At 48.0% G+C, this 22,245-nt stretch overlaps 1 protein-coding gene across 11 annotated transcripts in view; it reads right to left on the minus strand.

Annotated features, from left to right (window-relative positions):
* The window catches only part of ITPR1 (inositol 1,4,5-trisphosphate receptor type 1), a 161,208-nt gene that overhangs the window by 16,241 nt on the left and 122,722 nt on the right, over positions 1 to 22,245 (minus strand). For all 11 annotated transcript variants that reach the window (XM_048315664.1, XM_048315670.1, XM_048315665.1 and 8 more), the window contains 14 exons: positions 20,953 to 21,153; positions 19,736 to 19,846; positions 18,364 to 18,459; positions 17,766 to 17,888; positions 16,706 to 16,810; positions 15,566 to 15,758; positions 12,743 to 12,865; positions 9,608 to 9,783; positions 8,763 to 8,927; positions 7,340 to 7,535; positions 6,713 to 6,814; positions 4,599 to 4,738; positions 3,003 to 3,168; positions 1,077 to 1,237 (listed from right to left, as the gene is read on the minus strand). In XM_048315664.1, the coding sequence (XP_048171621.1) occupies positions 1,077 to 1,237; positions 3,003 to 3,168; positions 4,599 to 4,738; positions 6,713 to 6,814; positions 7,340 to 7,535; positions 8,763 to 8,927; positions 9,608 to 9,783; positions 12,743 to 12,865; positions 15,566 to 15,758; positions 16,706 to 16,810; positions 17,766 to 17,888; positions 18,364 to 18,459; positions 19,736 to 19,846; positions 20,953 to 21,153 (2,058 nt within the window). The remainder of the gene's footprint in view (positions 1 to 1,076; positions 1,238 to 3,002; positions 3,169 to 4,598; positions 4,739 to 6,712; positions 6,815 to 7,339; positions 7,536 to 8,762; positions 8,928 to 9,607; positions 9,784 to 12,742; positions 12,866 to 15,565; positions 15,759 to 16,705; positions 16,811 to 17,765; positions 17,889 to 18,363; positions 18,460 to 19,735; positions 19,847 to 20,952; positions 21,154 to 22,245) is intronic.

Here is a 22,245-nt window from a genome sequence, read left to right on the forward strand (position 1 = left end):
TCTCATAGAAGTTCTCCAGTGTTTGTGCTTCATGCAAACATAGTCAGTGACTAATTTTTGGTTCTTACCTAATTCAAACTGTTCATCTGAAATAAGGAATTGGTTGGCAGTTGAAACTTCCTTTAAACTGGCTTGAACAGCAGCGAAAACACAACACAAAATCGTCTTTTAGAAGCAAAAGCACAACAAAAAATTGTCTTTTTGAAGGAAAAACCCTTCAGAAGTGCAGTGCTTGCCCCTGAAGTCATGTGTGCTGCAGGGGGATAAAGGAAGGGAGCAATATAATCAGCCAGACTGGAAAGCAGCAGTGATGCACTTGGTTATCTCACTGTGCTAATCCTCTATCAGGTGACTGCTCACAAGATTTCTTTAAGCCCTCATTACTGAGGTGGAAATCCAGAAGTAGGACGGACACTTCGGTGACCCCAAAATAACACGTTTGACCTCAGAGAGGGCTTGGGGGGATTTACAAACCCTCCCCAAGGGAGGTGGGTACCTCACAGCAGAAGAGCTGGGAGGGGAGTCAGGAAAGTACTCTGCTATAAAGAAACCAGATTGGAATGGTGTAAATCAAACAGCTTTTGCTCCCCAGCCAGAAGACACAAATTAGTGACTGGGCTTCGGATCTAATTCCAGGAGCTCTGAACCTGCAGCTTGGCAGAGATGAGGCTTTTAATTCTCTCATTAAAAGCCCTTCCAATTGAGTAGACATTAATTGTAGTTTTCCACAATAATAAGCTCAAATCATATGACAACAAATCCTACAAGTCAGTTGGAGATATTTATACCAGGACAGGTTATAACCTGTTCGTTGTGCTTCAGACACTTCCACCAGCTTGAAAATCCTCTCTCTAAATGTGAATTTAAGGCAGAACAGGTTCTCTTCCCCTGATCCAAGCCTTGGGGACTACCTGGCTGTCACCACTCACTGTCACCTGCTCCAGCACACACACAGAGTGCCCTGGAGGCTGGGAACTCACAGGTACATTTACAAAATAAATACAACACAGAGCACTGTACCAAATATTCCACTGGATTGGTCTAATCTACAACAAAACCCACAGCTCCAAACTCACCTTGATCATTTCTGCCACGTAACTCTCTGGTCCCGTGTATTCTGTGGAATCTTTGACTTTCACTAAGACAATAAAGCACAAATAGTGCCACATGTTGTGCTCTTCCTTAATGTGCTCTTCAAAGGTGACCGTCTTGTTGTCAAACTTATCTCTCTCCAAACCTGTGGGAGGGACACAGGGAGAACCCTGAGCGTTTGCCAGCCAGGAACCAGGAAAATCAGCTCTAGCACAAAACCAATTTCTGAAGTCTGCTGCACTGCTGGAAGTCACAGTCATTCTGGAATGGACACTGAATAACGGGATAAAATCTGACAAATGCCCAGGGAGGAGAGAAAGAGGAGAGAAAGAGGAAGAGGAGAGAAAGAGGAAGAGGAGAGAAAGAGAAAGAGGAGAGAAAGAGAAAGAGGAGAGAAAGAGAAAGAGGAGAGAAAGAGAAAGAGGAGAGAAAGAGAAAGAGGAGAGAAAGAGAAAGAGGAGAGAAAGAGAAAGAGGAGAGAAAGAGAAAGAGGAGAGAAAGAGAAAGAGGAGAGAAAGAGAAAGAGGAGAGAAAGAGAAAGAGGAGAGAAAGAGAAAGAGGAGAGAAAGAGAAAGAGGAGAGAAAGAGAAAGAGGAGAGAAAGAGAAAGAGGAGAGAAAGAGAAAGAGGAGAGAAAGAGAAAGAGGAGAGAAAGAGAAAGAGGAGAGAAAGAGAAAGAGGAGAGAAAGAGAAAGAGGAGAGAAAGAGAAAGAGGAGAGAAAGAGAAAGAGGAGAGAAAGAGAAAGAGGAGAGAAAGAGAAAGAGGAGAGAAAGAGAAAGAGGAGAGAAAGAGAAAGAGGAGAGAAAGAGAAAGAGGAGAGAAAGAGAAAGAGGAGAGAAAGAGAAAGAGGAGAGAAAGAGAAAGAGGAGAGAAAGAGAAAGAGGAGAGAAAGAGAAAGAGGAGAGAAAGAGAAAGAGGAGAGAAAGAGAAAGAGGAGAGAAAGAGAAAGAGGAGAGAAAGAGAAAGAGGAGAGAAAGAGAAAGAGGAGAGAAAGAGAAAGAGGAGAGAAAGAGAAAGAGGAGAGAAAGAGAAAGAGGAGAGAAAGAGAAAGAGGAGAGAAAGAGAAAGAGGAGAGAAAGAGAAAGAGGAGAGAAAGAGAAAGAGGAGAGAAAGAGAAAGAGGAGAGAAAGAGAAAGAGGAGAGAAAGAGAAAGAAAAGTGAAAGAGAAAGAAGAGAAAGAGAAGTGAAAGAAGTGAAAGAAGTGAAAGAGAAAGAAGAGAAAGAGAAAGAGAAATATGAGAAAGAAGGGGAGAATGAGAGAAAAGAAAGAGGAAAAAAGATGAAACAAGAAAGAAGAAGAAAAAGAGGAGGAGGAGGAGAAGAGGAGGAAGAGGAAGAGTAAAGAAAGTGTAACAAGTACTGCTTATATTTATTATACATAACAGAAAAATTTTGGTTAAAAAAAGGCAGCAACCCTGTAGCAAGCAGTTTGTTGGATTTCTTAACACATCTCCTATTTTTAGGCAAACTGATAGCAAAAGCAGCATTTGCTTTGCAGCAAACTTCCAAAGGTTATCCCGTCAGGCTGTGTTATGCAACATGGCAGGACCATGTCAGTCAACCACAGCACCTCCATTCCCAACCTCCTGGTGGGAAAAGCTTCCACAGGCACCACTCTGCACGCTTGGAAAAAATGACTGTTTATAAAAATCTTTCCCATTCCAATAGGAAACTGTTCTTCGAGGCAGAGGAGAAACAAGAACAAAAGTCTTGAGGAAAAATGGTATCCTGAGCATTCCCCATCTGCTCCTGCTGCCAAGCTCCAGTGCACGTGGTACCCAGGAACATGAACTGGCTGAGGAATGCAAGGAAGAACAGCCAGTAATTCAAGAGCTTTTTCCTGTGAGTTTGCTGCTATCCCTGGCTTACCCAGAGTAACCCCTTCTTGTTAAGTGTGTCTCCACGCTTACCACAAATAAAGCAAGTAGTTTTTAAAATTTCTTCTTTCTTTTGTTTTTCACTCCTTAAATCAGCAAAAGTGTCAATGATCACCCCAAAAATCAGGTTCAGGACAATAATGATGACCATGAAGAAGAACAACAGATCATAGATCACTCTAGCAGCAAAGAGAGGTTCCTGCAAGACACACATTTGAAATATTAACAGCCCAAATAGGTGCACATCTCACCCTTATTTACCACCCTGTCCCACACCTCTTTCCCTGAGAGTCTCCACTGCTGATGCTCTCCAAGGGTAACTCACAACTCAAAACATTCAGTGAAAGTAAAATGCAAAACTAAAATGCAAAATCACTGAAAGAAAAGCCAAATTAGTCAGCTGCCAGTGTGGGATCTCTGCAGAGCTGCTCTTTCTGTGTCCAAGGTTTTGGACACTCACTTTCACGAGAGAAAAAACTCTTCTCTCACACACTGAAATTTGTTCTCACCCCTCCCTGAAGCCCTTCCAAATTATATCCTTATATTAATCTGCTGTATATCAACAGAGGATCCCATTAATTGCATTTAACAACCTTATAAATGAACGCTAAGCTGGGCTTTTCAGTACACATTCCATATTTACTGCAGGCCTGAATACCCAAAATATCCACCCCCCATTTTCACAGCCATCCTGCCAGTCAAGTACCAAAGTTATTATTAAGAATTATGTAACTTTGTAAGCTGAAAGTAAGGCTAAATAATAGAAAAAAACATTGGGATTTCAGGTAAAACAAAAAGCATTGGTCCCCAATGTGGCTTTGGGAGTGACAGCCTGAGCCTCAGATCACAGAATCATCACAGAATCATAGAATGGGTGGGAAGGGACCTTGAAGCCCATCCAGTGCCACCCTTGCCCCAGGCAGGGACACCTCCCACTGTCCCAGGCTGCTCCAAGCCCCAGTGTCCAGCCTGGCCTTGGGCACTGCCAGGGATCCAGGGGCAGCCCCAGCTGCTCTGGGCACCCTGTGCCAGGGCCTGCCCACCCTCCCAGGGAACAATTCCTTCCTAAATGATGGACACAAACACCTTCAACAGCAGTCAGAGGGGGAGCCAGAGGGGTGCTATGGAAAATTCCTGCTGCTTAGCCTCGTCCTCACTCTGCTGATGGCTCCAAACCACATCCATCCTTCCTCCCCCACACTCCCACTAACCCAGCCTAGTCCATGTCCTCTCATCCCTTCCATTTGACACGTTACCTCTCCTTAGGGATGCTCCCACAAAAACTCTTGCCACTGGCATCCACCAGCTACCACAGCGTTTTCCTCTGCCACCTCACATTCCTCCCTCACTAGTTCGTACTCATCTCCTTCCTTCAGCTCCTCAGCTCCCAGCACACAGGCTGTTGGCTTCTGGGCCCTACTCTGGACAGCCCACAAGCTACAAAAGCCTGGGTAGAAGGCTGTAGAAGTGGCTGGTGTTTAGTGTGACCCCCAGAGATGTGACTACAGAACCCCAGGAACAGCGCGATGCCTCCCCGTGTTTGGAGCAGTGCACACACACTCTCCTCAGCAGAGCAGATCCCAGCCCTACTCGGTATCACTCCTCCACCCCCAGTCAGTGGTAATTTACCTCTTTGGAAGGTTTCCTGAGCACATCACCTACTCCACCCCCGCTCCTGAGCCCGTGACTCAGTACAGTAACAATGCACATCAGCAGCGTCTCGCACGTATGCTCCTTGTTCTCTTCCTCCATCTCCTCAGTGATCAGCTCTGGGAACACAGCAAGCAAAGACACGTTTCACAGCCAAGATTAGCTCTAAATCCTCCTCTCCATTCTTTGCTGGTTATGCTCTCTCCCCCCTCAGACTGCCAGCCTGTGTTGCAAATCCCTGTAGGTTCATTCCCCAAATAATCACAGAACAGTGTGGGCTGGAGGGACCTCTGCAGATCATCCACCCAACCCCTGCCCTGGCAGGGTCAGCTGGAGCAGGTGACACAGGAGCACATCCAGGTGGGTTTGGGATGTCTCCATGGAAACTCCATGATTCCCTGGGCAGCTGCTCCAGGGCTCTGCCCCACCACGGAAAGAAGCTCTTCTTCATGCTGAGGCAAAACCTGATCTAGTTTATGGCTATTGCTCCTTGTCCTGTCACTGGGCACCACTGGAAAGGGTCTGGAACCATTCTCTGACACCCCTGGGGGATATTGTATGGATTGACGGGATCCCCTCTCAGTCTTCCCTGGACTAAACAGGCCCTCAACAGTCTCTGCCCATAAGGGAGATGCTCCAGACCCCTCCATGGCCTCCCCTGGACCCTCTCCAGAGCCACCCTGGGAGCAGATCTCCTCCCTGCCCTCCTCTCCCCACCGCCAGTTTTCTTTTGTGCCTGAACTGCTGCCTGTGACTCGGTGAAATCTCTTTCCATCCCTGCCTGCATGCACAGCTCAGATCACCAGATGCCTGTTTATACAGAATCCGAGCTTTTTGACAGCTCAGAGGACAAAGTGTTGCCTCTTCCACTCTCCCCTGGTGCCTGACAGATTGCACAGCCTTTGGGCTGCACTCAAAATGGCAACTTCCACTCAGAGCTTTCAAATGGCTAAAATATCACTGCTTGTGGAAACAGCATTTTGCTAGAAAAGCAACACACTTTTTTGACCTTCTCTTCACTTGGCTCAAGGCTCCAACTTCACTGTTTCACTTGCAGAGCTGCTAGAATTCATTCCCTAACCTGATACACTCCCCCTGTACCCATCAAAAATCTCACGACTTTCATTTCATCACAGAAATGCTCATGAGCAGATCCCACCTTCCCACAGCCAGCCCTGGAAAGGCCCCAATCCCTGTGCAACCCTGAAATAACCAAACCCCAAGAGCAGTGGCCAAATGTGGGGCATCATGAACATCCCTGAGCACACAAGACCCCGGGACTATGTTGATTATTTGTGATACAAAAACATCCCTGAGTTTTCCTTCCTGCAGCCAGAGGGAAGGAGCTGAAAAAAGCAGCTTTTCCTGTATTCAAGGCTGAATTTCAGTTTCTCATAGAGGATTCCTGAGCAAAGCAGAACCCTCTCTCCTCCTGTGAGCAGGGGCTGGTGGCCATCACTGACCTTTGATGGCCATGCAAGAGCTCCCCTTCCCAGAGAAGCTGGGATGTTCTGTCTGCCCCTCCCAGCCAGCACCGTAAATCTCCCACAAGGAAATTACATTTTCTAGGAAATAAAATGGAAATATTTCAATACCCAGGTAATATCTCACTTTCTTGATCTCCAAACCCCCCAAACCTACCCTTGTCTACTTAATCCATTGAGTACTTCCTGCCATGATATTAAAACAGTTTCCTTAGTTTGAGATAGAACAATGCTGCCAATAAACCGTATTTCACTGGGCATTATCCTCTGAGATCACATTTAATAGCCTAATGTTTTAAAATAATAAACTTTGCAAAGAGGCAAACTGCATCCCTTCCTTCTCCAATTGATACAGAAAATTGAAGAGTATGGCAGTGTTTTATCAAGTCTGGTTTAGTTCTAAGTTTCTCTGCTTTAGTCACTTCATGGAACAAACATTACTTATGCTGTTAGCCTAAATTAATCCTATTTCAAGTTAATCTCATGATAGCTTTGTTCCCAATTTTATTGCATAGGATTTTAAAAAGAAATTATTTTAATTGAAGGTGCTTAGCTAGAAAAAGGGTGAAAACTCAGGGTGTGAGTTTGGAATTCCAGAGTGATACTTACGGTCGGAGGGAATGATGGAGGAGCAGTTCTCACTGCTCCCTGCCTTGCACACTTCTGAGTAGAGGAACTCGCCAGTCATGGTCTCACCTGGCTCTGTGTGATCTGAAACCAGAAAATGCTGCATCAAGGGATGCTTTAACACCTTGCAAGGTGACTGCTCAGGTATAAAGGTTCCCCATCATGGTCAGTGTGCATTACAAGGCATTTAGAGCAGTATCTTACCCTAGAGTTTAGAAGGGCACAGCACTTTCTGATTTACACATTCCATGGTTTTAAAGTCAACCACAAAAGCATTTCTATTTCACAGAATCACAGATTCACTGAAGCTGGAAAACACCTCCAAGATTCTTCACTGAGTGCCCGACCCCACCTTGTCCCCAGCCCAGAGCTCTGAGTGCCACGTCCAGCCCTTCCTTGGGCACCTCCAGGGATGGGCACTCCAAACCTCCCTGGGCAGCCCCTGCCAAGGCCTGAGCACCCTTTTTCCATGGAGAAATTCCTCTTGATGTCCAACCTGGCCACTCCTGACACAGCTGGAGCCCTCTCCCCTTGTCCTGTCAATGCCTGGGGAACAAGAGCCCGATATTTCCCCAACACAACCCATGGGAACGAGCCGCGGGTACTGACCTGGCAGAAGGGTTTCATTTGGGAGCTTGTCCACTTCCAGGATGAAGTCATCCTTGAAGAAGAGGTAGCCCACGATGGAGAACAGGTAGACCAGGATGAGGGCCAGCACGGCAGTGAGGATGATGGAGCGCCCGTTGCGGGTGACGCTCTTGATGACGTTGAGCAGAGTCTCCTCCCGGTACACCAGGTCAAAGAGCTGGGGACAGCCAACAACAGCACATGGAGCACCACTGGTGGCATCGTGTCCTGTGCCACATATTTGGAACAGCAGGAACTGAGGCAGCTGTGCCCTCCTCTGCAGCAGCTTGGCCAGCAGCCCGTGCCCGCTGCGGGCAGGTGTTCCTGCCTCAGTGCTAGACGCACACCAAGCTGCCAGCACAGACTGCTATCTGGTTTTTACAGCATTATCTACCCCCTCACAGCCTCCAAACAGCTCACTGCAAACTGCAATTTGTTATTTCCTTTAAATCTTAATTTACTGAGCATATAATTAAAGAAGCAATATTTTTTCCCAACTCTGTGTTTAGATTTCTCTGCTGATGTTTCCTTCATTTTTCACTGGGTCTGGGACAACTCACAGCAGAGGCCGGGCAGGTTGTGGCTATGCTGGTGGATGACAAGACAGGTGTCTGTTAAACTGGACCTCCATGAACACAGACAAAAACCAGCTCAGGTACCAGAGGATGTGGCAAACATCAACCAAAGGGACAAAAATAGCCTGTTCTGAATGGGATTTCAGGATTGCTTCAACACTGACACGTTTTCTCCACCAACACTAAATCCACTCCTTCAGTGTTATTCTTAGAAGCACTGTGCTGTGCAAGGTGAATCCCACCCCAGACAGAAGGAACACTTGTGCCAGGATCCGTGTCCATCCCGTGAGGGCTGGAGCCTGGATACAGCTATGGAGACACTCCAGAGTTATCCAGCTGCTCAGAAAGCACGGACACAGTGACAGCTATTGGTAATAACACAGCAAAGCATCAAAGCCCATCTCATTCTACTCCATGGGCAGGGACACCTCCCACTGTCCCAGGCTGCTCCAAGCCCTGTCCAGCCTGGCCCGGGACACTGCCAGGGATCCAGGGGCAGCCCCAGCTGCTCTGGGCACCCTGTGCCAGGGCCTGCCCACCCTCACAGGGAACAATTCCTTCCTCACATCTAATCTAAATCCCTCCTCTTTTGGTTTAAAACCCACATGTCCTCCCCCTGAGTAAGAAGTTACACATCAGAAGAAGGGATGTGGCAGGAGTCCTGTTGTCTCCCACAGTAACCTCTCCTAAGGAAAATCTCCAGGCTAAGGCTCTTCCCAGTGTCTGTTCAACAGTTTCCCAGCAGAAAAGCAGAAATTTTCCTGCATGTGCCCAAGATGGAGCTTCACAAACAGACCAGGAAATGTTCTGAGGGCCAAGCAAACACCCACCAAGAGGCTGTAAAAGAACTCGTGCACGAAGAGCCCCAGGGCACAGATCAGCAGGTACAGCAGGTGGTAGAGGAACTCCACATCCATGATCGTGGCCTTGTATCCTCGCGTGAAGGTCCCGCAGTTACCCACAAAACTCATCAGGAAAATGATTTTATTACAAACCTAAGGAAAGATCACTCATAGTTACAACAGGTAGGTTTTCAGGGTAAACAGGCTGTTTTTTCAAGCTGGAGATAACTTGGCACCTTGCTGGGCAATCCCTGCCAAGGCCTGAGCACCCTTTCCATGGAGAAATTCCTGCTGATGCCCACCCTGCCCCTCCCCTGGCCCAGCCTGAGGCCGTTCCCTCTCCTCCTGTCCCTGTTCCCTGGGAGCAAAGCCCGACCCCCCTGGCTGCCCCCTCCTGTCAGGGACTTGTGCAGAGCCACAAGGTCCCCCCTGAGCCTCCTTTGCTCCAGGCTGAGCCCCTTTCCAGCTCCCTCAGCTGTTCCCCATCAGACTCACAGTGCATCATTCAGCGAGTCTCACACAACCCCATAAATACTGAGGCAGTTTGGGTGAATAACCACGTGCTTCAGGTCAGAGAGGCTCCTCCCCGTGTTGCTCTGGGGTGGGAGCTGTTCCTACCTGGAGCAAAACCTCAGAGCTCTGTCTGCAGCCTGGGGAACCAGGATTAAATGAACAACACAGAGCACTTGTGCTAGGAAGAGCCCAAGGAGGGAATTGCTCCTCCCACAGTTCCACCACGATGTCCCAAGCTATTTTTGCCCATCTTCACGTGCAGGTAAGGAACCCTTACATAAGAGGCAGGAGAATGTCAGAAAAGCCCACTCGGTTCTTACGTTGAATGCTCCCAGAAGGAACAAGGTGGGCTGTAAACCAATGGAGAAGATGAGCCGCAGGATCGTGGAGGCGATCAGGGCCCGGATGCCATGGGGCTTGGGGAGGGCGATGACGATGGCCAGGGAGATGAGCATGGCTGTCCACAGCAGGCCAGACAAGTGGGGCTCCAGCGTGCCTGGGCAGAGGGAAGACAAACCCATTCCTGCATAACCCAACTGACCAAAGCACTGCCATTTGTTCTACCTTTGGTGGACATCGCCCAGCCCCACGTTCAGCCATCCCTGATTTCACAGCAGCAAGTGCAACATCTGAGCCCAAAGCCTTCAGCAGGTTCTCATTACAAACTTGTTACTAAATCATTATGCAAATGGTAAGTACTACAGGATCTTCATTTTTGAGTCCACTGCTTGTACACCTGAGTGCTGAGGGCCCTTTGCACCCGTGCTGTGCAGAGGCAGGGCTTGGGCAGGGGAGGACACTCCCCACGCCCAGAGCCACGGCAGAGCCTCCTGAGGTGCTTTTGGTCAGACCCTCGTACCTGTTTTTGTCATCTCTTCTACTTCTGGGTCTAATTAGACTGTCCCATGAGACTGGCTGCTTACATAACACCGAGCCCATGTAGCTAAAAATACACTTCCCTGAAAGAGCCATAGAAAAGATTCAGCCCAAAACACCATTTACCCTGGGTTTATGCAGAATATGAGAATGCTCTTTCTGAAAGCTGACATAAAAAAATTTTGCCTTCAAGCAACTGGTTCCTCAACAGCCAAAAAGGCAAGATCCCCCAAATTTCAGAGCACTCTGCAGCCCTTCTGCAAGCACATTCTCACAGAACTTGTGTCTGACTGGCAAGATTCTCACTCACGGCTTTTTCCTCCTGCTCCCAAATTCAAGCAGCTTAGGAAACATTACTCTCATCTGACTACCACGAGCAGCCATTTAATCTTGTTCCAAATCACTGCAGATTAACAAAGACAGCAGAGGATGGATGGAAATTAAAAGTTAATAAGCGTAAAGTTGAACAGCTGTTTTGGCTGCCTGGGGGGAGTTCGGGCTCCTGGAGCAGCGCTGCCACCGGAGCTGTCACAGCACAAGGTGCAGAGCTGGGAATGGAGTCACCGAGTGGGAACAAGCAACAGCACGGAGAGGGGACACAGGAAATGTGCAGCAGCTTATTTAGGAATGACTTATCTAAAAGCTAAATAAGATTTATTGGGAATATATTTGCTTTCAGGAGTTGCAGCAGCTCCCAGCAGGCCCAGAGAAACACCTGGAGTTACTGAAGCCCCCAGGTGTTCCCTGAACACCCACCTGGGCCTGGCCCACAAGCCCAGGCTGCCCAGCAGCACGGGGAGGGCAATGCCAGGACCTCAGAGGACTCAGCTGTGGCACCTACAGGGCAGAGCAGGGCTTGGGGCACAGGCTCCCCTCTCCTTCCTAGGGACGGAGAGGGGCTGGGAGCAGTGTCCTTGTCCTGGCACATGGAGCCGAGGGTTGGTCACTCATCAATTCTGCACCCAACCTGACCCCAAAGCCTTGCTGGGAGTGCCTACACAACCACAGGCAGGAGGAATGTGCAGGAAGTTCTCCCTGTCTCTGGAATTCTCACCGTTCCAGTACTGAATTCCAGGCATCCAGTTTTGTTTCTGCTCCTCAAGTCAGAAGTTTTACAGCTTCTGCTACTGTCAGATGCTCATCAGCTGCTCAGTTCACCGTGTCTGAGCAATTCAAGACACTGACAACTTCCCCCAAACAGTCTGTTTGGAAGAGTCTTTTTTTTTCTTAAGCTAAATATAAGATACACATGTATTTATTTATTTTACTTTCTGGATTCAAACTAGGAGAAGAAGAGGTTGTATCAAAATGTTACCTGATAAATAAAGAATTTTGAATATGTAAGGTAGGGCATCTTCAAAATGCCAAACAATCCCCCCCCAGTCTTGCAGTTTGTAATCTCAGCGAACTCATTTAACCAGCAGCTTTCCTGGCAGCCATAAATACAGAGCTTTTAACTTGGGATCTTTGCAACCAGAGACAGAAACTCAGTAGCTCTTTGGGCTTGTTGGAACCTTCCAGCCAGGATCTGGGTTGTCCCCACCCTGCTGACACTGGGTGTGACACAGAGGAACAGCAGCTGCAGCCACAGCCTGGTGGTCCTGATGGCACAAGTTCTCTTCCCCCTCTCAGAACACTGGATTTTGGTCTTAAATATCCCTCTGAGAGGCTTTTTCAGGATGCAAACCCCCTAGACACAAGGAAAAAGCTCCTACCTAGACACTCCCTTCACAGCACTCTGTCAGTGATGCACGTGACATTCCCGAGAATATCCCTGCAGGTTTCCCAATTGCTGCTGACAGGATTCCAGCCCTGCCCTGCCCCAGGGTGCAGCTCTGGGGAGAGGCTGGATCCAGGGACAAGCAGCTGCATCTGCTCAGTGCTCACTGAGCTGGCTCTGGGAGCCACCAGTGTCCCACAGCCCCGGGTGGGGTCAGAGGAGCATCCATGGACCTGTCACAGGGAGGCTGTGCAATCCCACTGTGTTATTCCAGAATTTGTGCCAGGAATGCTGGCAAGCCCTGCTGAGAGCCAGGGGGCAGGGCTGGCACCCTGGGAATCCTCTGCTCCCCACATTCCTGGGGCAGGCAATCCTGGGAATGGGCTCTTCTCCCTTATTCTCCACGCTTTCCTACTGGTCACTTCCCCCCTGCCAAGGCAGGATAATGTCACCCACCCACCCCCAGCACTCAGAGGCCTCCTGGAGCAGCGGGAAAACTGTGTGGAAAATTAATAAACCGCAAGCTCAAGGAACACAACACATTCAACATTTCGCCTGTTTTTAGTTCAATCCTTAATTACAGAACTCTGAAGTAGAGCAGTCAAGTAATTAAAGGTGGATGTTTGCCTTGGGTAATTTTTTTCCCTAGGAAAAAGCATGGCTCCACATTTTCCTTAAAAATGCCTCAAGAAAGAGTAAGAGAACAGCACAATTTAAAACAAGGCAATTCAAAAAGCCAAATTCAGTTCTCCTGCCCTCACTGATGTAAACAGCAGTGCACAGATACTAGTGGGGAGGGCAGAATTTGGCTCATTACACCTTCTTTGTTCACATATTTTTGTGGGTTAAGTATCAGTACCTCCTCGAATTCCTTTGAACGGGTAGAAAAATGCCACGAGCAGGTTCATGAGGACAGCCAGGTTGAAGGAGATGCTGCTCCAGAAGGACATGTTCCGAGCACACCAGTACAGGAAAGGCTGAGCTGCAAAAGAGAAAAAAAATTCTTTTCAATGGAAGGTTTAGTAAAAATAAGAGGTCTCTATAAAAAACGATACCACCACCAAAACAAGTTTAGTTTCAGTTTGCCCAAAAGCACAGCATCAAAAGTAACAATACTCATGGCTTATCCTGAAGTTTATTTCATTATCCTTCATCTTGGGGGCACTTCAGGTTTCCTAGGCGGTGTTTTAAGGCCAAGGATCCCTGGTTCATATATGGTTTAGCAGCAGCAAGAGAACAAGCTGAGAAACTGCAGAGATCAGGCACTTGAGGCTTCCCCTAATAATAGACTTTGTACTCGGAGTCACACCAAGAACAATTTGGAGGAGGAAGATGAGCAGTGAGCTCCAGCCCCATCCCTCTGTGTTCTGCTGCTGCCAGCAGCTCACCTGCACCAGACACTGCCACCTGCAAACTCTATGTCTGCTGAGAACAGCCCAAAACAGCCCCAGAATAAACCAGGGGGTGAAGCTCCCCGGCCTTCCCTCCACCCCGGGGGCAAAGGACTCAGCACATCTGCACTGAGCTCAATGCACAGTCCAACAGCACATTTAAATCCTTAATGTTACACAGAAATACTTCTCAAAAAGACTCCTAATTTTAATAATCCCTGCAGCCAGAACCAAGAAGCAGAAAGCAGAAAGATTCCTTTGCTGAAGTGGTTGTGAACCCTAAGTCAAAAAGGAAGCCAAGAAGCTGCCTTGCAGTAATTCCCTCTGCATCCAGGCTAAATCCCCCTGATTTTAGCTCCTGCAGGCTTACTGCACAGCAGATTGTGTCCTCCTGAAATCTAGAGTAGGGAAAAAATTCATTAAAAATGGTCTCAAAGAAGGGAAAGAACTGTTTTGCCCTAGTGAAAAGAGGCAGCATGTTTAGATACCAGAGAGCAATGAAAAAGCTCTCAGTAAAATTTAGGAACAAGCTGAAAATGCAGACTTTGGGGCTGAAGGGTAATTTATTACATGCAGCAGTTCTGAGCTTTGCAATAGCCACCATGTCTCTCCAGCAAATCCCCTCCTCCAACACCCCTAGCAAAGAAAGGGGTAAAGAATTCCACAATGTCTCAATCTTCTCAATTTCCTCTTAACTGGAAAAATTTGTAAGCAGGTTGAATTGATTTCGATGAAATTGTTACAGGAAGGGTGATTATAAAGGCCCAGGTTTAACTTCACACCTTCCTTTGGGGATGGACACTGACTCTCTGCCTGTGTAGGGCTTCTGCCTGGCTTTGGCAGCTCATTTCCATTCTTAATTAACCATTAAGAGACTTCTGGTGCTCAGATTATGGGCCAGCACCATGAGCTGAAGGGAGAAGTACGTGGGTCTTTATTTCAGAAGTCTTTTTGAAGGTTGAATAAACTCTAAGTGGCATCACATGAGCACACACAGAAATGCCAGAGGTCACAGCTCCAACACAAACTTTACTGAAGATGTGAGAAACAATTGTATGAACATAAAAAGTCACTCAGAGGCCAGACAAGACCTGAATATTAGAGACAGAATAAATGATCCCCATTTTTTAAAGAAAAAAAAGGGAAATATTCTCCACTTCTGCAGGTGGATCTTGGCTAATTTGTGGTCTATTGTTAATGATGAATGCCTTCACAGCTTGCTTGGAGACAGCCTCAAAGACAAAGTGACTCAAGCAACAAAATTTAACAATATATGGATGCTGTTGAAGTTGCAATTTGTTTAGGATGTCATAGTCCCAGATTTCTTGCAGAGCTCTCAGATTTTTGGAAGCGGTCCCACATCTGCTCCAAGAGAGGGTTCCAGACCAGTCCTGCTCTTGCACTAAACACTGAAGTGGAGCTGATGCAGGGAAGGGGAGCAGCAGTGGTAGCAGATGGCAGGGGCTGACTTGAGCAGGAAGGACCTGCCCTGTCTCACATTTCACAAGGTCACTGCTGGTCAGTCTCAGCACTGCCCACTGAGCCTCAGCTGCAGCATTTAGCCTTCAGCAAAACAAGAACAAAAATATGAATCAAATGAGCTAGAAGGTTTATGGGGGGACGTGGTGGCACTGTGTGAATCAGAATATCATTGTAAGGGATTTCCCAGCTGCCAGCAGGAACCTCAGGGAAAATCAGTGCTTGAAAACACCTGCTTTCAGATATTTTAGCATCATAGGGATGGAAGGGACTTATCAACCTGTCAGCCAGTCTACTTGCCAAAAAAGGATGAATTCTACTTTACCACTACTGAGAAATCGATCTTTAACTTGTTCTTAAACATCTCCATTCCTAGAGATGCCCTAAGTCCACAGAATCATCAAGGCTGGGAAAGACCTTTACAATCACCAAGTCCAACCTTGCTGCATTCCCCAGCCTTACTCCTCCCTGCCTCTGGCACAGGCCACTGCTCTCTTCAGCTGGGTCCTCTCCCTGCCTCCTTCCCATTTCAGCTACTCTTCCACACAGTTGTTCCTTCCTGCTGGATCTCAAAAGGGACGACCTGTGCTGCTCCGTTCCGCTGTGCCCTGGATCCCCTCCAGAGGGTCCCTCCTGCTCCAGCATCCAGCCTGCCTTTATCCCAGCATCCTGCCATCGTGCACAGAGCAGCTCTTGCGAACAATGATCGAGGTTTCTGCCCCACTGGGGAACCATCTGCTGCCCAGCCAACGTTTCAAATCCCAAAATCCCGACCTCAGCGTTCTGCCCCACGCGGAGCAGCACCGACCTACCTCGCAGCTTCTTCTGCCAGTTCATCTCATTGAAGAGGTCTTCTGACTTGAGGAAGAAGTCGTTGATCTTGCTGCCCTGCTCATCCCTCTCCGTGGTGTAGTAGATGCGCAGCTTGGACTCCTTGGTGAGGAACTCGCAGATGCTGGGCACGGGGAACACGATCTGCTCCATGGTGCGGTCCGACCTGACAATCTGCACAGCAGCCTCGTGAGCCCTTCCCAGTGTTTAAATGCTTTTATTGCTTGGTTTTCTACCTGTTTTGCTCTCCCTTTAAAACCAGCTACATGCAGACGCATTTCCAAAGAACAGCAGCTCGACACAGATTTCATTTAATTTACCCTTCAAAGCAGGTCTACATTTAGCTCCAAAATTGTAATTTCTATGCTGTGGTCTTATTCTGGCAGTACTGGTCTTAGCTGGGATATCCAAGGGGCCCAGTGAATCCTGCACCAGAGCTGGGATGGATTTCAGAGCAATGTGGTGGCCCAGTTCAAGAATGCTGGCAAATTTGAGCCATGGGCAAGTACAAGGAGTAACAGTTAATTCTGTATTGCTGATTACAGAGTTTTGGGAAGTCACAGAACCATGGACTGGTTTGGGTTGGAAAGGACCTTAAAGCCCATCCAGTGCCACCCCCTGCCATGGGCAGGGACACCTCCCACTGTCCCAGGCTACTCCAAGCCCTGTCCAGCCTGGCCTGGGACATTGCCAGGGATCCTGGGGCAGCCACAGCTTCTCTGGGAAATCTCCGTATTTGTGAACATTTTACTTTTATAAAGCTCTTAGATGGCACATGAGGCCAAACTGTCATTTGAATCCAGAAAGAGTGGCAAAAGCTATCACAAACTTTCTGGATTCAGCAATAGCACCGGCCAAAATGTAACAGAAGCGAAGCCACACTTCCTCCTGCCAAGAGAGCTCTGCTCAGCTCCATCCCCGAGCCCACACATGACAGCTCAGGAATAGCTCCCCCCACCACTGCCAGGGAATTAAATAAATAACTCTCTATTTATGTTCTGTATCAGAGACAACAGTCCACACACAGGCAGGCAGAGCCACGACAGCGCCGTCAATAATGCACTGGGGCTGCACTCCCTGGCTCTCTCCTGGGAGGCTCAGCCCCTGCAGGCTCCCGGTACCTCGATCTGGGCCGTGTGCTTGGCGTAGAACTCCAGCGCCTCGTCCCCCTCGATCTGACCCCCCGGCTTCAGCATGTTCTGCAGCTCTTTGTTGTGGCGAGCCAACTAAAATAAAGGAATGCACAGGGAGTGGGAGACACCAGATGTCTCTCTGTGATATTAAATTTCTGATTTTTGGCATAAAAAAAGAAATAGTACGCAGTCAGCTGCTAGGAAAGGGCAAAGTTGACAGAAGGCTTGTTCTGTTCCAACCAGACACCCTGCAGCTCTATTTTGGGAGCAAGTCAGAATGATTCAAATATGTATTTCTTTAATGCCAGTGTTGTACTCCTCTTTTCCCCATCCTCTCCCACCCTTTGCCTGGAATCTTTCTGAACGTTCACATTTGGTCTGTCCTTCTACACCACCCTAACCCAAAGGTGTGCTCATCACCAAGGATCCAGGCAGGGACAAAGAGAAAATCTGCACCAGCTGAGCAGCAGATGCACAGAGCACTGCTCCAAAAATGCTGCTGGGTGCTCCAAATTCATCCTGCAGCACAGTGAGGGTCTGTCTGCTCAGATGCTGGAGGAACAGGAAGTCTCTAATGCACGGAGAGATGCAGCATCAATACATTAAGTACATTTAGGTATGTTTTTGTCCCCTTTAGTTTTTTACCTTTCAAACACACATTGTATCAGTACAATGGCCCTGCCTGGCTCCAGCAGAGAGACAATGTGGCAAGGACCGAGATTTCTGATTACACTTTAATTGATCTGTGAGTAGCATTTCTTTGGGAGCGTAAAGTAACCTTTGATACAGCTGAAAAACAATACACTGCTGCTCGGTGCTGCCAAGAATTGAGCCACGTGTCCTCAGGAACTCTGTCCAGAGCCTGCCTGCTTCCCACTATAAAAGAAAATTCCCAGATTTTCTTGTATTGTACTATTTTTGTTTCTGATTAAGATTTGGATTTGCTCTGATGACAAGAGAATGTGCAGTGAGTTTCTCTCAGAGATGAACCATGAAAACAGGGAAAACTCTGGCTTTCCCCAGTTTGTGACTTGTGGTGAAACTCTACCTGATGAGCCAGGATATAAATGTTGTGTCCCACGTTCCTCGGAGATGCTGCGACATCTTCCCCGTTCTCTCCATCCTCAAACTCCACTTCTCCCTGCAGATAAGCCTTCTTGATCACTTCCACCTGGAGAAGGAGGCAGAGGCAAGGAGAGGAGGCTCAGGCAAAGGGTGGGAGCTGCTGAGGGCAGCACACCCTCGGCACTCCTACGGAAGGGAATGGGAGCAGAGCAGGGACATTTAAAGGAAGGTCAGTGGGTTTCTCAGCATCCAGAATAAACAGGAGGTCTGAACTCAGCTTCAGCCCAGCTCACTGGCACAAGAAACTGAACCTCACGTTCCCCTGAAGGTAACATATTCCAGGCCACCCTCTCTGCACCCGCATCACGTTCTGACCCTGGCTCCAACGCAGCCCCGAGCACCGGGACAGGTCAGTGGTACTTTGGATCTCCAGCCTGTGTTTTCACCGGTCCATACACTAACCAGCCCCAAAACCCTGCTATGGTTTCCTGGACAGCTCTTGGGGCTCGAGGAATTTTCATTTCTCTGTCTCCTGTACAAATGAACAGAGTCAGGAGCTCGGGAGTGATCCCAGGACTCACCAGCTCCTTGGGCCTCATGTTGTAGAGGATCCTCTCAGCGTTCTCACTGTCATGCCTGCTCTCCATGATGGCCAAGAGCAACTTGGAAGCATTGTTCTGAGGGGAGGGAAAAGCAACGGAATCACTGCCAGGAGCCAAACAACCCAGCTTGAGTGGCAGCATTCTGCTGCCAGGAGGGCTTCAGGGACCTGGGTCCCCCAGCCAGCAGCCACCACGGGCAGACTGTGCCAGCCAGCTCAGGGCTCCCACAGCCTCACCTCACCAAGCCCCCCCCCTCCTCTAATTACTGACCTATACAACTTAAAAGGATTTTTTAGCAGTTTATTCCCCAAATCCTACTTAACGAATGACATTAAATTAACCCCAGCCAAGGTCTGGATTTCTGAAAATGCTGCTGTTTCATGCTTGTGTTATTTTGTTTTGGTTTAAAGACACTGCAGCATCACCACAAGCTCTGAGCTCCCAAATGGTGCAGCTCAGCTCTGCTGAAGATGCTGCTGATTAAATCAAGGGACAGCCAGGGCTGAAGACACAGATGTGCTTTGCTGCTCTTAACTGAAATCACTCTGCAGTCTGCTCACGCCAAGGAACACAGGGAGGAAATGGGAAACTACCACAAGGCACCAGACTACATTAATACAAACAATTAAGATTAAAATCCATCATGCCTGACAATAAAACCCAATAAAAGTATTTAATTTTGAAGTATAATGCTAATCGAGTCTAAAAGCATTTTTTATTTACAATAATAAAAAACCCACATTACCCATAATAATGGTGTGAGTCGGCAACGAAAAACAAGGAGACACTGCAGTGCCAGTCAGGGCAGTAAGTCAGAAAAGAAATATTTCTCAAGCACAGGCTGAAGCAAGGGTGCTCTGGGACTGCCATTGCTAGAGGGGAACCTGCTCCTGTGTTTTGAAACCAGCACCAGGGCTAATTATTTCAGCATTGATATGAACAGCCCTGAAGAACTGTTGATGATTTAACAGCAACCAATTAAAAAACACCAATGAAATACTAGAAAAGTAGCTGCAACATGAGGAATTTCACTTCCATTGTCCACGTAAAAGCTCAGCAACAACAGAACAGTTTTCATCAGCTTTAAATTTTTTACAGGAAATCGTTTTAGGATTCTTCAGCGTATTCTGACTGCCTGCATCCTCCATCCGAGAACTGGCGGCTCCATGTCATCATTTGAAAGATTAAATACCTGTGACAAACAATCTTTGGGCACTGCCTCCAGCTCACTGATGGATATAATTTTTGGGCACTTATGAATATTGGGATATAATAAACACCCACATAATTCCAACAATAAAATTATGTTCCATCTCACTGTTAACGTGCCTCACACAGAACATTCACTTGCCTTCAGCTCCAACACAAGGTCCATCCTCTTCTTTCCCAGAGGGTTGATGTCATTGAGAATTAATGCTGTGATGATGTCTATGCCGTTGGACTCGTGAGTAGCAATGCAGTTCTGTCCAAAGAAAAGTCATCAGACTTCACTAATTGCCTGCACTACAAACACAGCCCGGGCTGGTGACCCCGCCAGAGCAGCAGAGTCCCCTCTGTCATCACCTCGTGGGCTGCCCGAGATGGATAACTGCACAGAGAGCTCCAGGCCGTGCAACAGCAAAAGATTAAGGCATTTTGTTCCAAGCTTTTCCTCTCCTCAACCATGGTCCTACTGGAGTCCCCGGCCCCAGGAAGCACGAAGAACCAGAGCTGATAAATTAAGCATTTCCATGCCAAACTGTCCAGGCTGGAGGAACAGTGTTTTACTGAGATTAGGGAGAGTTTTCTTTACTATAAATGTGCCAATCAACACCTACTTCAGTCCTGTCTACACAAAGAACGGGAATTTCCGTAACCTTCTGCCTACCCTTCAGCCCTGCTTTTGGAGTGGCCTGTAACTCAAATGTACAAACAAAACAGCAGCTTGCTGGCTTCAAAATCCAGAGAGCCCTGCTCATTGAGCTGCACACCTAAAACACCTAAAGGGTTTTATTCCACCTGATCTAGAGAGCAGAGGGACACTGACAGTTCTCCCTGGCATGCACAGCCTCACACGTTCTGTTGCAGAGACAAGAATGGCAGGAAAGTCACATTCCAGTCTTTCAGGAGAATATTATGGTTCAAGTAATAAGGAAATGGAGAAAATAAGCAGAAACTGGCACAGGGTGCCCAGAGCAGCTGTGGCTGCCCCATCCCTGAAGTGTCCAAGGCCAGGTTGGACAGAGCTTGGAGCAGCCTGGGATAGTGGAAGGTGTCCCTGCCCATGGCTTTAAGGTCCCTTCCAACCCAACCCATTCTGGGATTCTATGAAGAACAGGAATTCCCCACTCTCCCTGTCAAGTCTAATGAAACAAATCTTAGCAAAGCAGAAATACTTCCACTGCTTTGAGTCTTTCAACTCCTCTTCCTCCCTGAGAAAGACAAGGTGATTATGAGAAGTTTATAAAGGAAAAAATCCTCAGACTTGCAGGGCAAGTAAAGTGGGCAGTGTTATAAGACAACAGCGGTCTGGCGGAGCTGGGGCCCAGGGAGGAAGGGGGAGGCATTTCACAGCTCTGGATTCATTACCTGGTTCTCGTGGCAGGGCCCCTGGCAGTACTCGGTCAGACTTTCCAGCGTCTGGTTGATCAGCGCCACGTTTTTCTCGTTTATATACAGACCCAGAAGTCCAAGGCCCCCAGTTGTGCTCCCACAGATGCAGTCCAGGAACTGCAGTGTCTCACACACCAGGTTGTAGTTTGTCTTGTTGTTCTGGCAGCGTAGGAAATTCTGTGAGGAGAGTGTCAAAGCCATGAGGGAGGGGCAAGACCATGCAAACTGCTGTTTGGCTGATAGTATTAAGTTCATCCATCCCCAAGTGCACTGCATGGTGGATTGCTCTGGTTTCACTGTACAAGCAGTTTAAGCCTCTTTTCAGGGCTTATTTGCAACGTGCTGCTCTCCTGAGCAGCTTGCTGGCTTCACGTTGTACAGCAATAAACAGAGTGCATCCCATAAACATCTCATAAAGAGAGATCCATTAGAGCCTGACACCCAGCCTTGAACAGGCACTCTGGGAAACTCTCCAGGGCCTGGAAGCTTCACTCCACCTGCTGCATCTCCCTGCCAACCATCGCTCAAGGCTCCCTCCTCCCAGACCTCTCTCCAAGGTGGAAGCAGCGATTCCCTGGCTGGGGCCTCTCAGCAGCTCCACCTGCACAAGAGGCACCTGAGTGCACACCATGAAGGAAGGTGCCTTGAAATGGAATTCTCTCCACTGCATTTCTTCCCACATAATTACTGTAATTCCTGCTTGAGGCTGCTGATTAGGAGCAGCTCCTCGAATGAAAAGCCAGATTTCTCGGCGTGGATTTAACAGCTGTCTGCTCTCCTGTATTCCAAATGAAAAAAAGCACCAAACCCATCCAAAACTAAAGGACAACTAAAGAAACCCAATTTCCCAGTGACTCGGATGCTGTTTGCCAGTGCATTCCCAGCAGTGCTGCAAAGACCAGCAGCCACTACCACTTGCTTTTCCTTGAAGTTTCAGCAGGAAAACTCTTATTTAGCTTAATTCCAGCAGGTAACAACAATTCCAGGGTGAAAAGCCCCTCAGAGGAATAGAAGTACAGAACCAGCAGGGCCTTTCCTGCCAGCCCAGAGAGCAGCACTGGTCCCTGGCTGTCTCTGCCTGAGTCAGACTAATGAATCTTTTAAGGCAAACAGAGAGAGAAATTGCAGATTCAATGGAAGGCAAAGCTAAAAAAGGAAAACGCTGTCATGAATGCAGACTAAAGGTGACAGTGATTCAGCACATTTCAGCTGATTGCTCATTTAGTATCCTGACTTCTGATTAACTTGTCAGAATGTAAAAAAGGTTGA

This window comes from Corvus hawaiiensis, chromosome 11, assembly GCF_020740725.1.
Source record: "Corvus hawaiiensis isolate bCorHaw1 chromosome 11, bCorHaw1.pri.cur, whole genome shotgun sequence".
In the NCBI taxonomy this organism is placed as follows: domain Eukaryota; kingdom Metazoa; phylum Chordata; class Aves; order Passeriformes; family Corvidae; genus Corvus; species Corvus hawaiiensis.